At 35.6% G+C, this 23623-nt stretch overlaps 1 protein-coding gene across 1 annotated transcript in view; it reads right to left on the reverse strand.

Annotated features, from left to right (window-relative positions):
- UNC13C (unc-13 homolog C) overlaps positions 1 to 23623 on the reverse strand; it is a 188083-nt gene that overhangs the window by 154857 nt on the left and 9603 nt on the right. Inside the window, exons 2-3 of the mRNA XM_075506000.1 lie at positions 12254 to 12276; positions 11669 to 11733 (exon numbers count right to left, since the gene is read on the reverse strand). Of these exons, the coding sequence (XP_075362115.1) occupies positions 11669 to 11733; positions 12254 to 12276 (88 nt within the window). The remainder of the gene's footprint in view (positions 1 to 11668; positions 11734 to 12253; positions 12277 to 23623) is intronic.

Consider the following 23623-nt stretch of genomic DNA (forward strand, 5'->3'; position numbering starts at 1 on the left):
AGTTTAAGTTGTAGTAACATTACAAATATTTAACAATTGTAATTTTATGAAACGCATCAAGCTTATGTCACAAGACCTGTATCAAAATAAATCATTGCAAATATGTTGGTATTTTTGTTGGTATATTTAAAAAATGAAACATCTCACTATTTAATATAAAGAGGTTTTTACTTTTTCTTCTTTTTTTCATTCTTAGGCATAAAAAATTTGGAAAGAATCACACCCACTCTTTAAGGTCTGTGTAAATGAGTTCATTTCCGGATGAAAATAATGACGAAAATGAAGAGGTGAGATTTCACTGTTTTGTTTTTTAAATCACTCGGTATTGAACATACATTTTAGGTTACTGGGATACTTCATTTTCTTGAAGTTCCTAGGATTATATAATATTTCAGATTAGATGAGTCCATTTTATAGTATAATTAAACTTATGTAGTTAAATGTGATAAATAAAACACCTAGGCAGCTTTAATAACTTATAATGCTGGTCTGATCTCATGAAAATTGAAATGAATTTTTTGAAGATTAAACTAGGGGGTGAGGAAGGGAAGAAGAAATGTATCATTGCTGCACATTATAATCACAAAATGTAGCCACTGGCTTTTGTAAAAACATAAAAATGGAACCATGCAAGTTAATGAAAATAATTATGAGACACCCACACTGTCTGAAGACCCACAAATCCACACTTGGGTAGCAATACACAATTTTTGCTGGAGTGGAAAACTGAAATTGGAGATCTAAAATTGTATATGAATACTGGGATAAAATATCAGCAGTATAAAAGTAATTACAGGCTTGGATTTACAGCTTTTCCTGGTCCTCAGTATATTAAAATGCCACCAAAGAAATACCTAGCACTTTCTCTGAAAATGAAATCGGATTAAAAGAGTCTTAATATGAGCTAAAAATTCTATATTAAGAAATGAAAAAAAATGAGCCAAATCCTTCCATATCCCGGCCAATTCAAGAAGCTGTCAGAAAATTTTGGGGTAGACTAGGCTATACTAAAGGACTATATCCACTCAAATGAGTATGCATATTAATGTCATGAAAATTTTGAAATTATGTTTGTTAATCATATTTCTGCAGTAAAGATATGAATTAACCACACATTAGGATATATTGACAGATGCTCAGATTCTGGCTGAGGCAGCAAAACAGACTTTGTGACTACAGCTTTGAGCCTCCCTCTGCCTTCTTCTGATCACAAATCTGTTGAATGCTTCATCCCCAGGTGTAAGCCGAAGCAGACCAATAGATAGTCTAAATTGTGCTAACAGGCCTCTGGGGCCATCTCAGCTTTTGGAAAAAATAAAGTTGCTTGCAAAGAAGTTCTGACCTCATTTCTCTTTCCTGTCATGCTTCTTGTCACATTACACGGAGATGATGCTAGCCAACTAAAATGACTTTATGCTAGCCTCGGGCGATGTGGACTCCAAGTGCCATGGTTTCAACTTGTAAACTTTTTTCCTTTCTTTTTTCCAATATTTTGAAACAAAAAACCACACAAAACTAAAACTCTTAAATTATTTCCTAAGGCTCAAACTAAAAAAAAGTTATTAAAAACCAAGCACCAGCAAACCAGCATTAAAACATTTGCTGATATTCTTGACCCTTACACCAGAGCATATCAGTAGTAATACTAATGACCGAGTATTCACAGTGCTGCAAAAATTGTCTAGAAAGAAAATCTGGTCTCAACATTTACATGGAAGAGAAAAATCTGAACATTCTTCACAAAATTAATGCTCCCTTAGCAGAACTGTTCCAATACCATAAAACCAAGGACTCATTCTGAATTCCCTCTACTATCCTTGAAGTCTATGTAAATGGTTTCCTTAGTAAAACATGACCATAACGAAAAGAGACCAACGAGGGAAAGAAAAAAAGCAAGTGGCATAAAGCTTGTGAGAATTTATAAGGTGGAGATAGGAAGTTCTACACGACAAATTCATTTGCAAAAACAGGATGGAGACCTTCCTAGAACCAGATGAGGTAATAACATGCTACACTTAGTTTACCTTTAACAATATGCATCTCTGTGGTTGTCATTATCATAGGATCATAGCATCTAATCAAAATAAGAATATAAACCTCCTGGAGCAGAAAGAGATAAAACAGGTTAAAAGAAATACTGAAACATCAGTTTTTTCAGACACCCTAATGAAGGTGGTGAGACTGTATTGTACAAAAAAAGCCCCCAAAACAAATTAATTTATCTTTTAAATCCAGATATTTATGTAGCTGTGAACTTTCAGCATGCTATATCATCATGGAATCATGGCCAAACACCTTTACTACACTTCCACCTATGATTAATTAATAATTTCTGCAGACATGATATCACATGGATTTAGAAATACATCCACAGGAATAAAAAACTGACTGTTCCCAGCCTATAAATGTTTGAGTCTGGGTAGCATTCAAATTAAAACTTCTTCAATGACAGTCAAGACAATTTATTCCTGCATCACATGCTGGATCAGAAAGTCTTTCATAAGACAGTTAAACATAAAACAAGGAGAATTAAGTCAATACGAAAAGTGCAGAAAAGACTTGGAATCTGGGAGGCTATGAGTTCTTACAGGTGCGGATGAAAACTAGAGCACACTTCATCTGAGAGTTAAGAGGAAGGATGAAATGGAAGAAGTAGAGAAATCAGCAAAAGGGGCAGCAGATCTGAAACATGAGAAACAAGAACAAAAACTTAAAAATGAAGAGGACAACTTTAACTGGACTTGGTAGTAGCTAGTAAGCAGGTGAAAAGAGTCTGGAACCTCTTGGAGCCAAACTAGACACATCATTCTTGACTTGTAAAATTTCAAACAGGGATTCTTGAAAAGCTAAGCGAGGAGTAAGCAGTTCTACTAGCTTCAAGTTATTGCTGAAGTTTGACGGATATACAAGGAGAGAGAAGAGTCTAGTTCAAATCCATTTGTGTAATTTGGACACTTTTTAAAAAAAAGTACAATCTTCAGGATTTTCATCTAATTCTTCTAAAGCATCAAGTCCACGTTGATACTATTTTTTGTACAGAAAATTCCCAAATCGACTGCTGGCCATATTAAAATCCTCAAAGGCATCCCTCTGTTTCTGTTTGTAGAGTTCCTTCTAGTTACAAGAGAAAAAAATGGTAAGCCCTTTCATATCTTAGCTGAATGGGTAAAGCACTTACCTAGAGTATAGGAGAGTTTATTTCAACCCTTAAGAGCATTACCACTTTCCAAGCACTATCCTAACTCTTATCCTATAAATTTAGGAGATAATCTGTTTCTCCCATACCTCCTTCTGATGCACCTGCACCATTCTGTAAGAAAGAGAAGGAAATTCATAGGCTGTTTATGCATTTCCTTTATATTTTCACATAAAGAGTCTTTGGTGCAGGGTTTTGATATTAGAATTTTCTTTTCAAGAACATGAAGATCAAGGTAGACCAAATTGCAACTTTGAGACACACATGTACAAATCTCAGCAAAAGCGTGATAGCAATAAAATAACATTTCTGAGGTTGTGAAAAGTAAATGTACGGGGACTAAGAGATAAACTCAGAAACTCTGGTTCTCAGGGCTCTTTGTTACTCAGGAGCAGTTCCATCAGCAGTGAATAAAACTCATCACGTGTATAAGGCTTTCTTATGCCACAAAGAGCTACTTCTGACAAGCAATGTCTGTAAAATCACTTCAGTCTATTATTCTGCTCTATAACACAAAATATGATTAAAATTGAGGTTCTTATTGGACTCCTTTTACTGATCACTAAGGAGTAGCATACAGCAAGGAAAAAAAATCCAAATTCAAGAATGACTAATAGTCTTTTCCTGGGAGAAAAAATTATGTCTGAATTAAGAATGCTGATGATGTTACCAAAGAAAGAAAAGAACATGGCTTTTGAGGGAACAGCAAGAATGACAGAATCAAGACAGATGACTACATAATATAAAGATATTTTATTATGACATTAGTGGTGCAATTTATGCTGTCAGTAATTTGCCATAACTCACACCTCTGTTGCTTTAAATAGCTTAGTTTTCTACTCATTCTGTACTTCCCCCTGCAATCTTTTCATTACGATTTCAAGCTCAAGTTCAGCTTAGCAAAGTTTCTAGATCTGATTTTTTTCTCTGTGTATCTGTACAAATCACAAATATTTGCTTAAAAGTTATATACGGTCAAGAAGTGCCCATTTTGTTATTTTAAAAAAATATTACTAAAACTCATTCCAATTATCATCTGCAAAATATTAAGGACACAAAATATCTTGGTTTTAAATGAGCTTCACCATCTCTTCTGACAATACTAGGGCGGTACTGTAGCTACTATCAAGAAGTTTATGTATTCTATCAGCTGGTTCTGCAATTTGTCTGCAACTTTTTTAATTGTTGAAGCATGGGAATGTCAGAGAGTTCTTACACATACGTACTTATTCATCTGAATACTTCTAAGAGGTTAAAGAAACTAACCAGACTTCAGGGCAAAACTGCAATTTTGAAACTGCAGCTTATAAAGGAAACTATCTCCTTTCTTTTGTGCGATGAATCAATGACCAGATGAACTCATATAAGACATAAGAATAACTCCTGCCTCTTGTTTGCCCAGCATTTAATCAGTGCATAGTAAAGACCATAGAAAAAAATTGAGACTCTAAGGACTTATGCCTTTACTGGTTTCAGTTCCTACCATACAAAAGATTTCATGAAGAATGTCTAGAAATCTCAGCATACAAACTGCTGGAAAGCAAGATGTGATTTCCTTACCCATACCTTGTCAGATGAAGTACAAAATGCTTGATCAGGGAATGGAAAAGCAGCCATGCAATCTACCAGCACGCTGTGCTGAAAAAATTCATTTTGCTGTTTGAAAAAAATAAATTCTAGCCAAACTAGACAAGAACTCTTACCTGGACTGAAAAAATGGGAGGAAAACCAAACATGAATACCATATAGTGGTATATTGGTGATTATCTGTAGAACCATTACCAAAAAGAAACAAACAAACCCCAAACTTGGTACTCCTAGCCTTTAACTATCTTAAAATAAGTATAACACATTAAAATCTTCGCTGAAACAAGACAGATTAGGTTCCAAGTATCAGAGACATGTTGACTGGGGGAAGTTTGAAGCCAGGCTAAGACTAGTTATTGGCTAATATTTCAATCACAAAAACTATGAATAAATTAGTATCTGAACACACTCTCTCACTTCAGTAATACTGATAAAATACATACTCTGTAGAGAAATCAGACAACTGTGGAAAAAATGCTAGATATGGTCTGGTGTCTAGAGTGTTTCCAGTTAGCTATGTTCTGAAAATGTCTTTATATTGTTTGCACTTGGCATCCACAAGTTTAACAGTCATTCTAGGTTAGTATGCTTCAAAACCCACTTCCAAATGCCTTTTGATTACTAGTAGATATTTTAACAGATCAGTTTATAAATAATAGAGGAAGACGTTTCCACAAGGCAAGATGTTTCCAGTTGCTTTCATCATAAACAGGTACCCTTCTCTGGAAGAATCTAGTGAAACTATAACAAACCCTGTTTTCTGCATGAGAAATTAACGTGTTCCTTATGGCAATAGTCAACTAGAATCCAAGGAACTATCTGAAGCAGTTGCTTTACCTGCAGGACACTGAGGCTTGTATTGTTTAGTAGTCAGCGTTCTATATTTTGGCATGAATGAACATGTTCTCAAATTATCGTTCTAGAAGAAAAACTATACTCGTCTCCTACTTCTCTATTACCTTATGTGGACCCTGGAGCATCATTAATTGCTCTCCTTGTATTCCTGATGTGATTAAGCTTAGTTACAGGCAAAACTGTTCTCAACAAGAAAGAAAAAGGAAAAAAAAAAAAAAAACCAACCAGCAAAACAACCAACAAGCCCAAACATCCAACCCCCTACTAAAACTTCAAATCCACGTTTTAATTTTTTTGAGGGAAAGAATATTTCTTTCCACAACTGCAGCACTGCTTTCATTTTTCAGAATTGTTCTCCAGTTATACTCCACTAAGGCTATATGAATTCTCACTTTATGAGGGATTTGTGAACCTTTTATCAAACTTTGAATCCATCTGGGTCCAACAGCTGCCTCTCTGCATAATTTGGGATAAACAGTGACCCTTTCTTTTTGAAGATTAAAGGGAAACAGGGAGAAGATCAGCTTTGCCAAGGTTTGGCTGGAGCAGGTAGCTGTGGCCTTGCAGTGGTTTGAGATGTCAGGATTGCTTGAGGGGTGGGGTTCAAAGGAAGAGAATGACAACAACAACAAATACCATATTTTTAGACTTGGGAGGAGCTAATAGTATGAAAGGCTGGAATAAAGGAGCTTGGAGCAGATATGAGCCTGTGTATCTATGTTTTGGGTTTGGCAGGAAGACAGAGGGAAAGTGCCTAAGCAAGGTAATATGCTAAAGAAGGGCTACCATCAGAAATTCTGATCACTGCCATTTAGGCTGAAGAGTGGTAATCTGTGGATACAAGCACATATAGAAGGATAAAGGTAATAGCCACTGGACTCCTGCATATATTGAAGGGTGGGGGGAAGCAACTGGAGGGTCTGTAGGCAAGTTATTTCCATGTTATTTCTGGTGGTAGAGCAAGTACAGCATTTTATATTCTTTTTTTAAACATTTTAAAATGCTGTTAATTAGTTCTTTCCCCAATATAAATATTTGACTAGAAGCACTATATAAAGGAAAGAAATTACAGAACTAATTAAAACAAAAAATCATTTCAAGGACACAGGCAAAAATAAAAGGTAACAGCACAAAAGGGTGCACAATAAGGTGAACAATATCCAGTAGCAGCATCGAAAGGCCGACCCACCAAACTCTCATATCTCACAGATAGATAAACAATAAATGTACATGTGCCTGGGAAGATCCGTTTCAGTTTTAAGTGGAGAGTAGGAGAATCCTCTGGGAGATCCAGTGGGAGAATACCGTTCTACTAGTATATAGGTGCACTGAAAATCACATTTCAATCTTATTCTTGGACAACTGAATATTTAGTATTTTCCTTGCATCTTTACTGAAACAGCCCCAACTTTGGGGATATGAACTAGAAATTCTCCTATGCACAAATTCTCTGTACAAGAACAAATTCGATCCTTCTAATAACATTTAAGAGGACCATAAGTATGCAAAGATTGTTGGCTACCAGCTGGAAGCAAAGATTAATATACTGATCTGGATTGTGAGATCAAATTTTGTTGAAAAAGAGGAGAATTGCTACATTACCAGAACTAACAAACTGGTCAATGCTGTACTGACAGTGAAATATTAGTCTTTGTATATAGTCTTTGGAACATTAAACACTACAGCAGCAATAGACAAACCGCTCATATTATGTAGGTTACACATTAAATTCTCTACTCCCCTCCCCACCTCCAATAATAACAACCCAACAACATCCTGACATAGAAGATGAAGTTGAAGGCACGCAAGTTATCATTCAAGGCAAGAAAAAAAAAAAACGGTAATGTTGACTATTTTTTGTGTGCTTCTGAAGAAATTGTGCATAACAATCATCTATTTGAATTTGTCAGAGAATTCAAGAAAAATAAATTTGTTTTACCGTTGAGAACATGCCACTGAAGGAAAGGAGTAATCATCTGCATGCAGCACCATCTGTGTACCATTAGCAAATTTCAGAATGGATTAGGCCATGTGGTAAAATTATCAGTCTCTGACATCACTGCCATCAGGCAAGCAGTGAATTAATACTGCAAGCAGTGAGCAAGTCTCTGGAAAAAGTAAAACTACTACCCTAGATTCATATACTTGATGAAAAACCCAGCTGACCTCCATGTACTTTTCCAAAATACTGAAAGGATGAATTCTAAAGTGTCTCATCTTCAATAAAATGAAGAAGAAAAATAAAATGAAGAAGATATTATTTGATACTGTCATGGAAAGAACAGGAAAGATGGAGCTTTTGCCTTTTAACGGAGAAGTAGCATGACAAGCTCCAGGAAAACTGTATTTGGTCTTTGCCTTTTCTTTGTCATCCTGGCTTTTCTCTCATTTCATGCAGCCAAGCGGAGATCATTGCAGAGAATGAAGAGCTGCCATCTGTGCCACGGACTTGGGATGTGCTGGTGCATGTGAGGTGGGTTCACAGCATTGCGCTATGAGAAAGAGGGAAGAGTAAGGCAGAAAAGAGACAATTGAGATATTTCTGTATCGATAAAGCAAGATATCAAGGGTTGCGAGGGAAAGAATCTCCCCTCATTTCAAACGGCAACATCTTTCGGGCACAGTAAGAGGGAAAAGGAGTCATAGCTAAGGCTGCAGCCAGTTATGCTGGCAGTGAAGAGGCTGAGGGATTCTAGAATTTAGGATTAGTTTTTGCATGCAGGAATAGAGTGGAAAGTGTGATTAAAACAGAGCCACAACAGTCTTTGAGATGTCAAGGTTCTTCAGCTGAATGAGGAGTTAAATTAAAATTGCATCACTGTTTTCAGGGAGGCCTAGTGAAACAGAAGCTTGCACAAAGATATTGCAGACAGTAAAGGGAGTAGAGGCCCAGTCTAAACTTTGTCAGCAAAAGAAGTAAGGTATAATCTAAAAACATGAGCTAGTATTGAGCTACTGTCAGTCATTTGAAGTAGTCCTATGCAGCGGTTACAGGATGTCTGTACAAGGGATTGACACACCTTATTCTCAGAGGATTCAATATTTGAATTTATTCAACTGTGAACGGAAGAGAGGGCATAAAAAGAGCAACTTCGGTCTGTATAGTCCTTGTCAGTGGCAAAAGGTGTCTGTACTTCTATGAGATTGTTTTTTGTGTGCAACCGTCAAAAAATAAGAATTCTATACACTCTTGTACACAACTTTTCTAAGTCCTATACCTATTAGGAAACGGTAATTAAGTAATTGGCTATGGAACGTAGTGCATACAGCAAAACTGTATGGTCACATGCAGCTTCCTGCATGCATAGATATCAATACTTGATTGTCAGTACCTACACTCACAGAGTCTGGTTACAAAATGTTATTCCTAAACTACACATTAACTAGATGTTAAACTGCTTCTCTTCTGGTTTTGCAGATTGCAAGCAATGTGACAGAATGAGCTCTCTCTTATTAAGCGTAACTCATATGGGGGGGGGGGGGGGGGGGGGGCAAACAATAAAAAGTAATAGGGCAACAAGAAGTAGGTTACTTAAAGAAGGGGAAATAAGGAATAAAAGAAATATCATATGAAATTGAAAATTTTCCTTAAGATTTTGGTTATGTTAAGAAACAATTGTCTAGCTTAACAATGAAAGCCCAGCCACATGCAGTCATCAAAATTAGGTCATTAAAAACCGCAGACGATAAATCCAAGACAGTTGTGGACTAGCTTTATTTTCAGTCTCGGATTTCTGATTTTTCTAGAGAAAAAAACCAGTTCTTCTTACTCTAAGCATACAGCATTGAATGTAATATACAATTCTACACTGAACAGCACCTATAAAAGTATCTGAGAATGTCAATTTCTACTCTGTATTTCAAGAATTTTAACTCATTTTGATGTTAAGTATTGTTCTCTTAATAGTTCTGAAAACTATGCAGTGACCTATACACCAAACTTCTCAAAAATAGTTGTTGAAAGGTATGAACAGCATTTGTTGTTGTTTTGGGGGGGGGTTTGTGGTGGTGGTAGTGTTGTTTTGTTTTTTTAGAAATACGCAAACCCCAAAGTTCTGTGCCAGGCTTACACACTCATGCTTCCAAGTATTCTTAGTTTCAGTAGACTACAGCTTACTGTGTAGTTTTTAAGATGTCAGATTCCTGCTTCTCAGTGGTGAGGTACATTACTATTTGTTGTCCCTCAAATCATAAAATTACTCAAATCTGACGCCATCAAAGCCTATGAGTAAAACTGAATTGACTTTGCATAGCACAGAAGAGAAAAGAAGTATATACCTTCTTTGTGGATATGACAAAGAGAATTTGAGGCAAATATCAGAAGCTGCCTCTGTGATGCCTTCTGGTTCTCATATGCATTAATTTTTTCAACAAAGAAGCCACCAAATATAAATTGTCATACATCAAATCAAAAGGTTATTGTCAGAATTTGCTGGCATAGTTGCAATGATCTGATGAAAGCCTTCCAGTATTCCATTAGAAGAATAATATGAACACCATCATAGAGAGTTTTAGTAAATGTTTTTTGTGGCCAATACATTGCTGAAAAAGTATTCAAATCAGTAATCTAATCAAGAGAAAAAAAAGTTGCTTCAGATGTGCTAGTTTCATGTTGACAAACAACATAATTCAAACAGAAATATTAATATTTTGCATTTGGAAGTCAGGAAAGAAAATTCACAGCACTTACATTGGTCTATTTTTAAAATGTAGAGAGATACAGTACTTAGAAAATCCCATTCAGAGAAGGAGTAGTTGTTGTGGCACAGTAAGAAATAGTGCTGATCAATATACAAGGCAAAAGTTTTTATAATTTTAGTAACGACATACTTTCGACCTTTTCGACCTTATGAGAAAACTGCAACTGATCAAAGTGAAAGCCATGTGTTGTTTGCGAGCCAAGAGAACCATACAATAATTTTATTCTAATGCCAAAGAGCAAGTTAATAAAAAACCCACATCAATTATCTCTTACAATATTTAAAACATTTCACATTGCGTTCAGCAACTAATCCTGCACAATGTCACATATGGCCTCACACTTTTACAGCAACTCTGAAGTTTCTATGAGCTGGAAAACGAAGAAATACAACACTTCGAGGTATGACAAACTATACGGAAACTACCTAAGCCACTGTAAAGCTGGAGAGTGCTCTTAAATTTGTTTAAGGGTCAGCAATAAATACAAATGTTACCCTAACTATACCTTCCACAGCAGCATGGGAATTATATTAAGCAAGTTAATACCAGTAGTAACTTTTATGGGAAAAAAAAAACCAACCCAAAACATAGGAATCTAAATGGAAAAACTTCATAGTGTTTAGATTCTGTTGTATAGCCTTTAAGATGTACAAATGAGATGGAAGATAAATTAGATCAAATGATCTCATCACCTTGTCTTTGTAACAAAGCATAACTATAGCAAACAGTGCTTATATAGCGCACCACCAAGAGGACAATATCCCTTTTAAAAAGTTAACTAATAGAACTGATAAATTTTACCAATGGCTTTTACTTTTTTTCCTTTTCAAACTGAATAATAAAAAGGTATTCAAAATAGGAAGGAGAGATTTTCCTCAAAGGAAGGAATCCCGAGAACTGGATGTAAGATAACTCCATCTGGAGACAACCAGAAAAATGTACAGGTTTCTGCCACATTCACTCTCAGCAACTGGAAGATTTTTCCCTTGACCTTTTAGATTTCAAATATTAGACTGATATTATTATATTACTACACATTTACTAAAATGAACACACAAAATCAAACTACAGCTTCAAAGAGCACTTATTTTGTACGCAAAGAGATAAAAATTTGTCATCCTGTTGACCTGTGCAACTGAATTGTATTAATTTCTTAAAAATTAAGGACTTAAAAAAATTAAAAGGAGAAGACACACACAATAAAACTGACCATCTTCCCTTAAAATAATTCAATTTCTTATAAGAACAAAACTTAGAAAAAATACTATAACATTATGAGACTAATTTACAGATATAAATAACAAAATTCGCAATCATATTGGTACTTACCCACTAAATGCCTGGACTGCATAAAGCTTGGAAGTATCCAAGGAACTTCCAGTTACTATCCGAGCCTTTAATAAAGACCACAAAAAGTACAGTTACTCAGTTGCGCTTAGCAAGTCTTGGACAGAATTTAACTGCATCAAACATATAACACCTAATATGAAAATGTTTAGCAGGGTCAGCTCCAGGCCAAAGCTAGTGTAACTATTGCTTTGGAATACATTTTGGTAGCATTCAGCATGTAGTGAAACACACTGGAAGAAGCCGTGGGAAGATAAGATATTGCTTCCCAAATACTGTTGTCCTTTAAGTCCTATAGTGTATGCCGTGTAGATGATAATTAGAGGCAAAAAACTCAGATATCATGTTTGACAGTAGCACAACAGCGATGATAAGCACAACAGCGAGGGTTATCCTGTTTATAAATGCAACACATTTGCAACACACTCAAAGGAGAACAAAAGCGTGGAAAGCTGGGAAAAACATGCAAATTTCACAACTAAAATGAAGGAACCAAACAGGTCAAATAAGTCACAAACAAACATCAACAAAATACATGATCCCTATAGTAAATACGTGATTTTAAACCTTTTCATCCACAGAATCGCTATCTGAAAAAGAATTGGGAAGAAGGGGAATATAGGTTAGACAAAACAGTCTCTGAGAAAATATCTTATGCTAAAAAAACCTGTCACTGTTTTAATCTGCTAATGCAGAGCAGAATCCAAGTAACATGCCTAGCTGCATCATTGTGGCAAGACCACTATCACTACATTTTAAACAAGCAAAAAGATGTTTTCAGTAGCTAAGAACCCCTGCCACTTATGCAGGACTGTGTGAATACTGTATAATTTATATACCGTATCCCATCTCCACATGATTTTTACGGGTTTTGTTTTGTTGTAATATATTTTTCAATATTAATGAATATATATTTAATATAGTTGCAGTGTTCAAAAAATAATGCTCTGTTTTCAAGGAAAATGAGTGTTTCTACTAATGATATTAAAAAAAAAATCTCCTGAACTGTTACTATATTACTATTCTATTCTATCACAGCTATTCATATAATGACAGAAATTACCCCCCAAATGCCAACAGAAGAACTACAATTGTGAAAGTATAAGATATTATATATATATATATATATATCATCATAAATTGTTTAATGCAAAAATGTGATGCATTCACATTTACTATCACACAGAAAATATTTGCCGACAGGAAAAGCTACCCTTATTTTATTGTCTTGTCAATTTTAAAATACAGGTACATTTAAAATTGTTTTTATATACTATTCCACCAATGAGTGGGGGGGGTTGACACTTTATAGTACAGTGCATACATGAAACTGCATTGTTTTAATTGTCACCTTACTGATCTTTCCATTTTTCCTCCCCAAATGGAGTACACATTCTAAGGGCCTTTAAATAGTTCAGCTATTTTTAAGATGTCTGGAGATATCCCACATTACATACATTACAAAATGGTCATTTACACCTTAAACATGTGCCACGTTTCATTTTTAAACCAGTTTAGCTACAAGAAAATATCACATTCAAACACATATATGAAAAATATTTTGGCAAATGTAAAGGTGCATACAGTATAGTACCAACAACCCAGGGAAGGTTAGAGGTTACTTATGTGATCAAAGCAAAGCACATGCACAAGAACAGGCAGAACAGAAACTGGAGATAAGTTGTTCAAAACATGTTTTACTAGTCAGATTATATATGATTTTGTATTATTCAAAAAGGTTAAAGAGGATTGAGCTACCTGGTATTAGCAATGTCACAACACCAAATCTGAAACCACCGAAAATCCAACTATGCAATGGTGTCTCCTCCTTTGCGAGGCCACAAAATCTGCCATTTTCTTATGCTTGACTACAGATCTTAGGTTTTCTTTCACAGCTATTGTGAACAATCCTTTTAGAAAGAGTATGCCTAAAAGAATGAACTATAGTTCATTGTCCCAAGGAAAACGTATGTTTTGAGTTATACAGAATATTAAAACTATTACTAATACTAAATTCCACAATTTAGTAAAAATAGAGTAAGTACATCTCTGTGCACCAAGAATATCTGCTTGCCGTGATTTGATTCTTTTCATAGTTCTTCTGCTGAATATAAACAGACATCATATCAATTTTTATTTTTATGTTTTAGAAAAATTCCGTTAAGGTATTTCTTCTGCTGGGACATTAACTATTCTGAACTATTCTCACTTCAAAACTCCCCTCCCTCCCTTCAGAAATACTAGAAATTTTTTTTGCTTCAGAAATTAATTCTTGACTAAATTAAGCTGTAGTGTTTTAGTTGTCAAATTACCCTTATTTGACTGAGTAGATGTATAGAAATGAGTTTAGTCTTTACATTTTCTTTTTTTTTATTATTTGTGAAACATATTTGTCTGACAACATCAGATACGATTGGCTACTCTTTCTCCAAAGGATATAAAGAAGATTTGGATGACCATATGATCCTACTTTCCCACTCCAAAATTATTACAGCATTTTCGTAAGCAGGGTAAGAGCAGAACCAGGAGTGACTAGATGACTGTAAGCTGGCCTGGCCGTGGGATATGCTTTTATGAAGGCTAAAGGAAATACAAGGAATAGTTAAAACCAAAGTGCTGGAGCAGCATCTGGACAGGTGAATGAGAGGAAAGGCGAGAGAGGGTATACCAACAGGACTCTAAGTAGGAGAGAATGAGACTGAATTCATTCTCAAACTTGTAAAAAAGGCCGAGTCCAAAAGGTGAAGAGAAATTTGGAGACTGAGGGAAGTTTTAGGCAGGACACTGTAAGGTAAGAAGCCTCACCATAATCTGTTCATGCAACCTACACCTTCTTTCTAGAATATCTAATCATAACAATATTTGTAATACTGTCATTTAAAGGTACATAATAAATCTCAGTATTATTTATGTGAAATGCAACTTTTAAATAGTTTGCAGGTACTTTGCTACCAGCTGCCTAAAGAATCACGTGACTTATGTGTTTAATTCAGTTGTTTAGAACGTTGTATTAAAAAATACAAAATTGCTGAGACTGGTCTTCCACATTAAATGGAATTTTGTATTTCAGATCATGAGAGACGGACATATCAAATTTTCTTTACCTCTCTTGGGTTTCAGCCAGTTTCATCTAATTGCACTACACTTCCTTTACTGGAACCTAATTTTGCCTAAATTTAGGAAGGAGAGCGACAATCAAAAATTAGGAAGGGGAAAAAAGGTATTACATGTTTGGTTTAACTTGTTTTTCTTTGCAGTTGCTACTCAAAAAAAATGCACCAGTCTAATGGCCCCTTTTCTCAATAGAAATTGCATAAAGCAGACAACTGATGCAAATTTCCCAAAACGAGACTTTGAGCGCACCTCTCTTTTTTAAGAAATGACTGCATCTTCAGAGACAAAATTAGTTTGAAAACTTCATTGTTCATTGCTTCTTCTGAACTCACCATGAGTGAAATAATCTGAACGCTGGAATTGTTCTCTGTGTGCATGAGAGCACCAAATCAGGAAGCGTACAGTCACCAAGCAATTCACTTTGGTAGTCATTAGGCTACCAGAAGAGACAGCAACATCCCTTGATGTAGATAAAAAATGAACTGTGATTATGTAAGAGACCACTGAATGTATTTTCAAATCAGGGATACAAGGCCAGACATCTCAGATTATACTGCTGAATGACAATGATTTACTTAAAAGAGCTTATCTTCATATAACTAATTTCTGTCATCCACACATTCTATGGCAAACAACTACTCTAAAAAAGTTATGAATGTACTAAGAACAGTGTAAACGCTGGTTCATTTAGTTAACCCTATGGGATACTTCGTATTTTATTTCAATTAGTTTGTTTCTCCTTAGGAAAACTCCCCCCCTCCTTTTTTTTTAGGCAGTCTGATAGTTTCAAACTCAATTATATTTAAGTAGGTATCTGGTAAAAAGAGGAAAAAACTGTTTTAACTTAGTTAAGGATACTGTAGTGGTACAAGGTTTCTGTTCATTTCAATTTATATAGTTATAACAACTAATACAAAGAAGAAGAAAAGGTAGCATTAATTACAGCAAGGAAAGCATGATGATCAGCTATCATATCACATTTCTCCAGATAAGCTCATTTTCTATGCAGAATTCTTGAGTCGATGATAGAACACAAAAACTTTAGAAGGAGAAGACAACCTGAAGCAATATTTAGCAAGCCAGATTTTCAAATGCTCCTGCTTAACTAGAAAGTTCTCTCCAGCTGCATACCATTCTTTACCACTTATCTCTAATCCTCCTTCTTTACTACCACTCCCTAAGCCTCCCATAAACAGACATAAACCTTTAGGTAAACAAGAAATTTAAAAAATCCACTAGTTAAAATTAGTCTTTAAGGTTCCGTTAATAAGAAGTTCCCGATGTTAAAAGGCTGTATAACATTCAACATACCCAGTAAATCCTGGCTTCTGTTGCAAATGGTTCACAAGTATCCACTGAGGTAAGTTAGTCCCCGGACGGGGGGAGGGAGCAAGGAGGGGGAGCGAGGGAGGCTTATTTGGCATTCTTTCAGCCCCCTCCAATAAGCCCCCAAGTTATTTTCTGTCCACATACCAGTTTAAAGGTTTTGAGAAGGCTAAGTAAAATTTCCAACAAGTGTTTATTAACACTGCATAATTACTATTCAAACTCAGCCTGAAAACTAATAGATCTTATAAAAGTTGAATTTTACACTGTTATCAACTGTTTTCAAATTAACACGTGGTCTGATTTATCCATTTTTAATAGCGATGTTGCCACCTGTAACTTACCACACAACACAGGATTTCATCATACAAGATAACTAGTTTCTATACCCAAACTTCCTAGAAAAAAAAAATATCTAGAGGATGCTGAAAAGGCAGATTCTTCCAGCATAAAAGATAAACTAGCAAGGAAGATACAGAAGTGAAGACAGACGTTTGCTTTTGTTGTTTATGATAACATCAGAAATACAACTGGACAATAGTCTCATCAGTTAGCAAAGATATCAAAGAGGTTCAGAAGATTTCCCCCCCACCCCTGGTCATAAGCATCCTTCAAGCCTTGTGTCATTATTTCACTGTTGCATCTTTCTGAGCAGCAGAGCATCATCCCAATACACTTCTCTTTCTTTAATGACTGCAAAAATTTGGTTCACCACCCCCCCCACCATAGCACAAGAACTGTAATAATGTTGTAAAAATCTAAACTGTTAGGAAAGCCTAGGATTAAAATGGTATTATGTATACTACCTTGATTTTCCACTCTCATAAGTGTACATGATTGTATAACACCAAATTGGAAAAAGATTCTAAGTTCATTATTCTCTCAAAGTTCCATTTTAATCTTTAATTCTGCAAAATGGTTGCAAGAACGTCAAACTGACTGATAATTACGTCATTCCTGGAAGCAAACCCTTTAGACATAATACTTGCTGGAATTAGATAACAATACAGCTGTTCCATGGAAATAACGTGTGTAAGGTGCCCATAGTCAGAAACAGCTTGTAGTCTGAGCTGGACAATTCTAATTAGTATGTATTGCTAAGAAAGGGAAATAAAGGACAAAACCCAGGGTCAAATAAAAGCAAGACATTAAAGTAGTAGATTGTCTGTCCAAAATAATAACACCAATTAAGCCATGCTAAAATAATTAATGCTGTACCCAGAAGCTAATATTATCACTGCAGAACAGAATATTACAGTATGTAAGCCTAGAGCATGTTGCGTTGCTGAAGCATATTCTAGGAAGATATACTGTATAACGCTTGAAAGATAATATTAAAGCTAGCACGTCATAAGAGATGAGTGATGCTTGTCTGACAAAGGGAAGGTCAAACTTGAATAAAGCTTGGTTGACAGGAGAAATAGAAGAATTGCTGCTAGCACTTTACTAGCAGTGATGTAGAAAAATTACTAGCGGATACATTGAGAGCCAAAACAGGAGGTCAGCTTGGTGCAGATAAAAACTGCATTTGTGTCTTTATTAATAAACGGGCTGGCAAATCTGAAACAAGAAGACATGCTTTAAAAACATCTCTGGTGTTTAGAAATTGAGTCCCATTAGACTTCTAATGGCTCTTGTTTTCTAATGTCTTTCAACAGCTACTAGATACTTCTACCAACTTCTGAAACTTGCCTCTAAAAGAATAAATTATTGACTATCAAGAGACCTATTTGATTACGGAATGCGGTATAATACTAGTGCTTCTTAATTTTTGATGGTCACAAAAAACTACAGTCCTCTCGAAGACCAGGCTTTCTTGACAGTCTCTGGCTTATCAAAGCGATGGTAGGCAGCAAAATGCAGAGCGCATTTTAAGCACTCTATTCCAACCCCAGCACACATCAGAATGGTAAAGCATACATTATCCATAAAGGATAAAGAGGCATATTTTAGCTCTTCTGATACAAATAACAGTAAATGGAACCAAGTAATTAATTATAGCCTATGAAAGCAAACAGATAATTGCTTATTTCAAGTCTCCATATCACACAGCCAACATCGCCACAAAATATTTGACTTGGACTGTAGACTGCAAGTAAGACCATGCTTGCAAGCTGAAGTCCCATTGCAAGCTGAAGTCTTACTTGCAAGCTTGCAAGCTGAAGTTCCATTGTGTTTCTTCCAAAGAAATCCAAGCAAACAGCCACTTGGTTTGACATCACCTGTGAGAGTAGTCCCTCAGGACTCAAACTAAAGCATGTTCCTTGGTGCTTCTGACACTGAACATGAGGATTTCACTGACACATGTGAGTTGGTTTGTGGTAACAGCATAGACAGAAGTGACAGTAGGGCAGGACTGTTAAACGGCTGCCTGGGACATCGGAGCAAGCAGCTGACCGTCTTGGTCAAAGAGTATGCATGCAATAGCAAATAGCTCAGTGCCATAAGAGCAGATCAGAAGGTCAAAGTCGTTGGGGCTGAAGACCCAAGTGTTCACACACCACACCACAAATGTTTCATGGGCATTTACTTCATACCAGTTCTATTTTTGGCCCTATGGGCTGAAAGCCCATTAGTTGCTAAGCACATCAGGTGTGATCTTGGAGAGCAACCATCGGTGAAATATCTCAGACATTATATCACACTCAGACATTCCAGTGGTCAAACCAAATGTGGTGAATTGGGAAGACTGAGAAATTTGCTTCAAAAGTGCATCCCTGTTGTAAAATAAAATGCTAATGGTGGCAAACCCGAAAGTCATATAAATATCCTACTGTTAGAGACCAAGAACAATATATACACCCAGGATCAAGAACAAAGGAGCAGAACATAATGTCTGGGAAACAGTCATGTATTTCACAGGCTACGATGTTCATAGTTCCTGTTGGTATGAAGTTGTTTCTTCTCCTGTGGAGTTGTATCCACTTCCTAGCTAAGATTTAAGGAACTATCTAAAATAATCTCAAACACTTTAAAAATTATCTTTAAAAAAAAATCAAATTAGGAGGCTAAAAAATTCAGATAAGTCAGAATAATTTCAAGACTTACAGTAGTGGAAGAAAAAATGAACCAAAGTATAATCACATACAGAATAAAAAGATGACATCAGCCAGAGTTGCTTACTGAGATAAGACAAAGAAATCAGATTTTCTTCTGTTGATAAGCAAACTGGCTTAACTGATATGAGAGAAGGAAAAGACTTGAAATACCACAATGCTAATATGACTTTTGAAAATTGTTTTTCATGACATTCCCTATGTAAGCAAGATAAATACAGTAAAGGTGAAATTGGTAGAAAATAGTGTACAGTTGTATTGTGGTATTTGGGAGTAATTCTTTTGGCCGAAGTATCATGTGTGGTATCAACCAATATCATACAGGTCAATTTCAGCCAATGTTCTCAGGAAGCTGGATGAACAGAATTTCACAGAGTCTGTAGAAGACACCAATCTGGAATGGGTTGCAAGTACTTGAAAGGATGGAGTTAGAATTCAAAATGTTCTTCACATATTACTGAATTCACTTCACTGCCTTGACACTACTCCTGTAAAAACTAGTTCTATGTTTGGAAGAAAAAATGAAAAATGACCAAAAAAGTTATTAGATAGCAGTACAAGGCATAGAGCATATTTGAAATTGAAAGCATTGTTGATGTAATATTAGTGCAAAAAACACTACTGTAATTCTGGAAAGTATTAGTATGTGTCATAAGTGAGACAGAGATGACTCAGCTCTATGGGCACCTGTTAACTTCAGCTGAAGTTGTCTTTCCAATTTTTGGAATCACACTAAAACTAAACAAATTGAATAGAAAGAGGATGACAAAAGCCAGAATAAGCAGAGATTCATTAAAAAAATCTGTGAAGACAGACTGAAAAGATTTGGTTTATTTTGTCTTATTGAGAGATAAAACTAAGGAGGGAGGTGGTGACAGTACTTCAAATGCATTAAAGAGTATAACAGAGTAATACTTTTTTTTTCCTCCATGGCTAATGATGTTAGTTACATATTAGATGTCAAAAAAAGGCAAGAACATATGCTCACTCACAATTACAAATTATACAAGTAGCATTCATGTGGCAAATACTATAAAGCTCAGCACATTTTGTTCTGTAATATAATTACCTTTTTCTAACTGAAGCAACTCAAAAAAGTCTCAAGATAATTGTCATGAAAGTAAAGAGACTGACCTTCTCAACAAAACACTAAAAAGATAGTTATTTTCCCCACTGTTAGCTTTTATGCTATAGGTAGAAACCAAATCAAATTACACACTGTTTGTTTCAGCTCTGCTTGAAAGTAATAAGTTGGAATAATTATGCATAAACACCAAAGAGACGCACAGATGTTAAGGGCTATAGACTGGTACACTGGAATTCAAAGCATGACTTTTGGTTCTATTGGACTTTTTCTACCTGATAGGACATGCATAAATCCTTCTGAATTCCACAGTCCCTTTTTATAGTTAATAGGAAAAGGCATGTCTCCTTGTCCTCTGCTTTTGTTTTTTTATAAAAGAAAATTTCAACCAACATGCCTTTTAAAGTTCCCAAACAAAATGCCACTACTTGCAGTATCTTCCCTGCCTCATGGATGCAGAGAAGCATCAGCTCTATCCTGTTTGAGCTAAATGGAGCAGGAAGACCTACAGGTTAAGATTAAAAACTGCTCTAGTTCTTACTCATCCATTTTATACATATTCTTCACTCCTGGTTTATTTTGCATTTGATAGTAAGATCATCATGTCTCTTTCTCCTTATTCCATCTTGATATATATGCAGCTGATGGACAAGAATTCCTTTAGTGAGGCTGCAATTACACCGGTGATACCTAGAGCTATACATAGTTTATGAATCTGTGATAGCATTGACAAATCCCTTGCTGCTGTTTCGCCTGCGACCATAGAATCATTTAGGTTGGAAAAGACCTTTAAGATCATCAAGTCCAACCGTTAAAGAAACGATTTAAGAAGAAACCTCACCAACTCAAGAAACCTCATTTCTCACAGAGAAGAATCAGAGTCAAAAAGATGTTTTGCCACATCGCATCTCTGAGATTCCAGTGGAACATAAGCAAGTCCAACTAGTTTCAGTAGTCAACTCCAGAGAAGCTACTAGCCTATCAGTCAGCAGCTTGCTCTTTACCACTACTTCTTTTGTGAAAACAGATCACAGTCTTTTCTGTGTTCAACAGTGGTTTCATTTTTTTCTAGTTAACTTGTATCTTTTTATAGACCATATTCTTTATCATAGTATCAAGGACATTTTTAAACAGCTCTATCAGCAACATAATTAGAAGACATGGGCTACCTGGAAAACCCTCTCTTTACATAGGTTTTAATCTGAAAATTAGTAAAATTTTCAGTGGAGTGAATAAGACTTTTACATGAGGCAATTGCAGAAGAAAACTCTCTTACAAAAATGGTATGTATTAAACAACAGAAAAGTGCAGGTGTCTGTATGTATGCATCTATGGTTTTTGCTAGAATTATTTATATACCAATCAATCCTGTCTTTATTTTCAGGTTTACCAAAACTTCTGATCATGCAAGCCATCTTAAGAATATGCTCTACTGACCAAGGAGGCAAATCTCATGGTTGACAAAGTTTCAACGATCATTTTGCATCAGCAGGAACTGGAGAGGTTTCATATATTTCTTCCTATTTAGAGTCCCAGGGAGACACAACCGTGTAGGTGCTCCACTGATCACCTGGAAAATGTGCATAAAGAAACAGTCTGGCACCTGTCCCACGAAAGTAGTCAGAATTTTCCTTTGGCAGCAAAACAGAGAATCTCTTTAGTTTCACACTTTGTTGTAATACCCTACTTCCCTAATACAGCAGAGGAAGATTTGAGTGTATTTATGAACTCATGTTTTCCGAGTCATTACATTTTTTAAATGCATGTCTACATATTTTTTCAGCCAGTTGCTTTAACAAGATTCCTTTTATCCTGAAGCTGCGTTATAAAATGATGCAGTGTTATTTCTGCTTCTAAAATACAATGATCTAAAGAAAAGGCTTAAATGTTTCAGAAATAAAAATAGAAAATATTTCTTAATCTTGGTGATAAAATATTGATTTACATTCATTTCCATAGCAGAACCAGTATAAATAAGTCCTTGGAACTGACATGCACGCTTAGGTTTTCTCTTAGCTCTAGCAAATTTATTTTAAATTTGTTTAAGCACAAAAAGGGCAGGCAAATTGCATGAATATTAGTCAGTCTACTTTAATTCTAAAGGCAGTGAAAATAGTGTTAAATAGTCTCCTGTTCTCATAAGGAGTAGAGTAGTAGAGACTTTCTTCTTTTATGAAGGAAACTAGCAGTTTTAATGAATTACTTTTACTAAAAAATGAAGTAATTCTCTAAACAGAACTGGTTTGGGGTGGTTTGTTCTGATTTTTTTTTTTTTTAAACAGCCAAAATATGGATGATGCCTGCTAAAACTTACTGATTAAGGATGGGGGGGGTGGTGGTGGTGGTGGTGGTGGTGGTGGTGTTGATTTTTTCTTTTTTTGGTTGGTTTGGGGGTTTTTTTTGGATTATTAAAGAGTAGGTATAGCTATTCCAGCAAAAGGGCATCTGATAACAATAGAATTTTTTTGGATTCCCAGACTGTTACACAAGTGTATTTGTGACACACATTTTCCTGATGTAATGCACACTGATTCAGTAAGAGTTACTATGCTAAATTAAACTGCTGATCTTCAATTTATTTGGTTAGTACCCTTTTTTTCAAAGAGATGCAGTATTACAATCTAAGATTTTCTGATACACATGAAGCCTGTAACTACAGATTTAAAATACAATCAGCCATAAGAACACTATTATCTTTTCTGAAAGACACGTTAAATCATTTTTTAAAGAATCCTTTCACTTAAGGTTTCTAAAACTGGAATAATTTTTTTAACAGATCTTGGAAAAAAACATAACTTCTTGTTAGTAGAGGTTTGCTTTTATATGAATGGTAAAAGTCTCTAAGATTATGATCACTACTCCCAGTATAATTTTCCCTACTCGAATCCCTTTTTTGACGCACTGAACATGTAGTAGCAGCAAAGCAACTGATGCAGATCATCCCTCCATGAAGTCCTAACTCTAGAGTAGGTGGTGAATGTAACTACTTCCTCTTTCTTCACAGACAAAAGATGGATGTATCATCTTTACCATTAATTGATTAGATTTCCTCAGATAATTTTTCTAAAGCAACCTTTCTACAACTCTATTAATCTCAAGCTGAACGGACTGCTATTGACTGTCTTAAATCTCCGATATCCCTTTTCCCCATCAAAGGGCAGAGAGAAGCAGGAAGGGAATGGTATAAAGACTTGGGCCTGACTCTAGAGTGAAACCAGTGGCAAGAAAAAAATTGCGTAGACTCTTGTGTGCATGAAGCAAGCATATGCAAGAGATACTCAGTCAAATCATTATATACTGGTTCATCTGCAACATCTTGACTGAATTCATAGAGTTGTTAATAATTCTTTAGAATGC

The sequence above is a fragment of the Mycteria americana genome, chromosome 6 (assembly GCF_035582795.1).
Source record: "Mycteria americana isolate JAX WOST 10 ecotype Jacksonville Zoo and Gardens chromosome 6, USCA_MyAme_1.0, whole genome shotgun sequence".
NCBI classification, from domain to species: Eukaryota; Metazoa; Chordata; class Aves; order Ciconiiformes; family Ciconiidae; genus Mycteria; species Mycteria americana.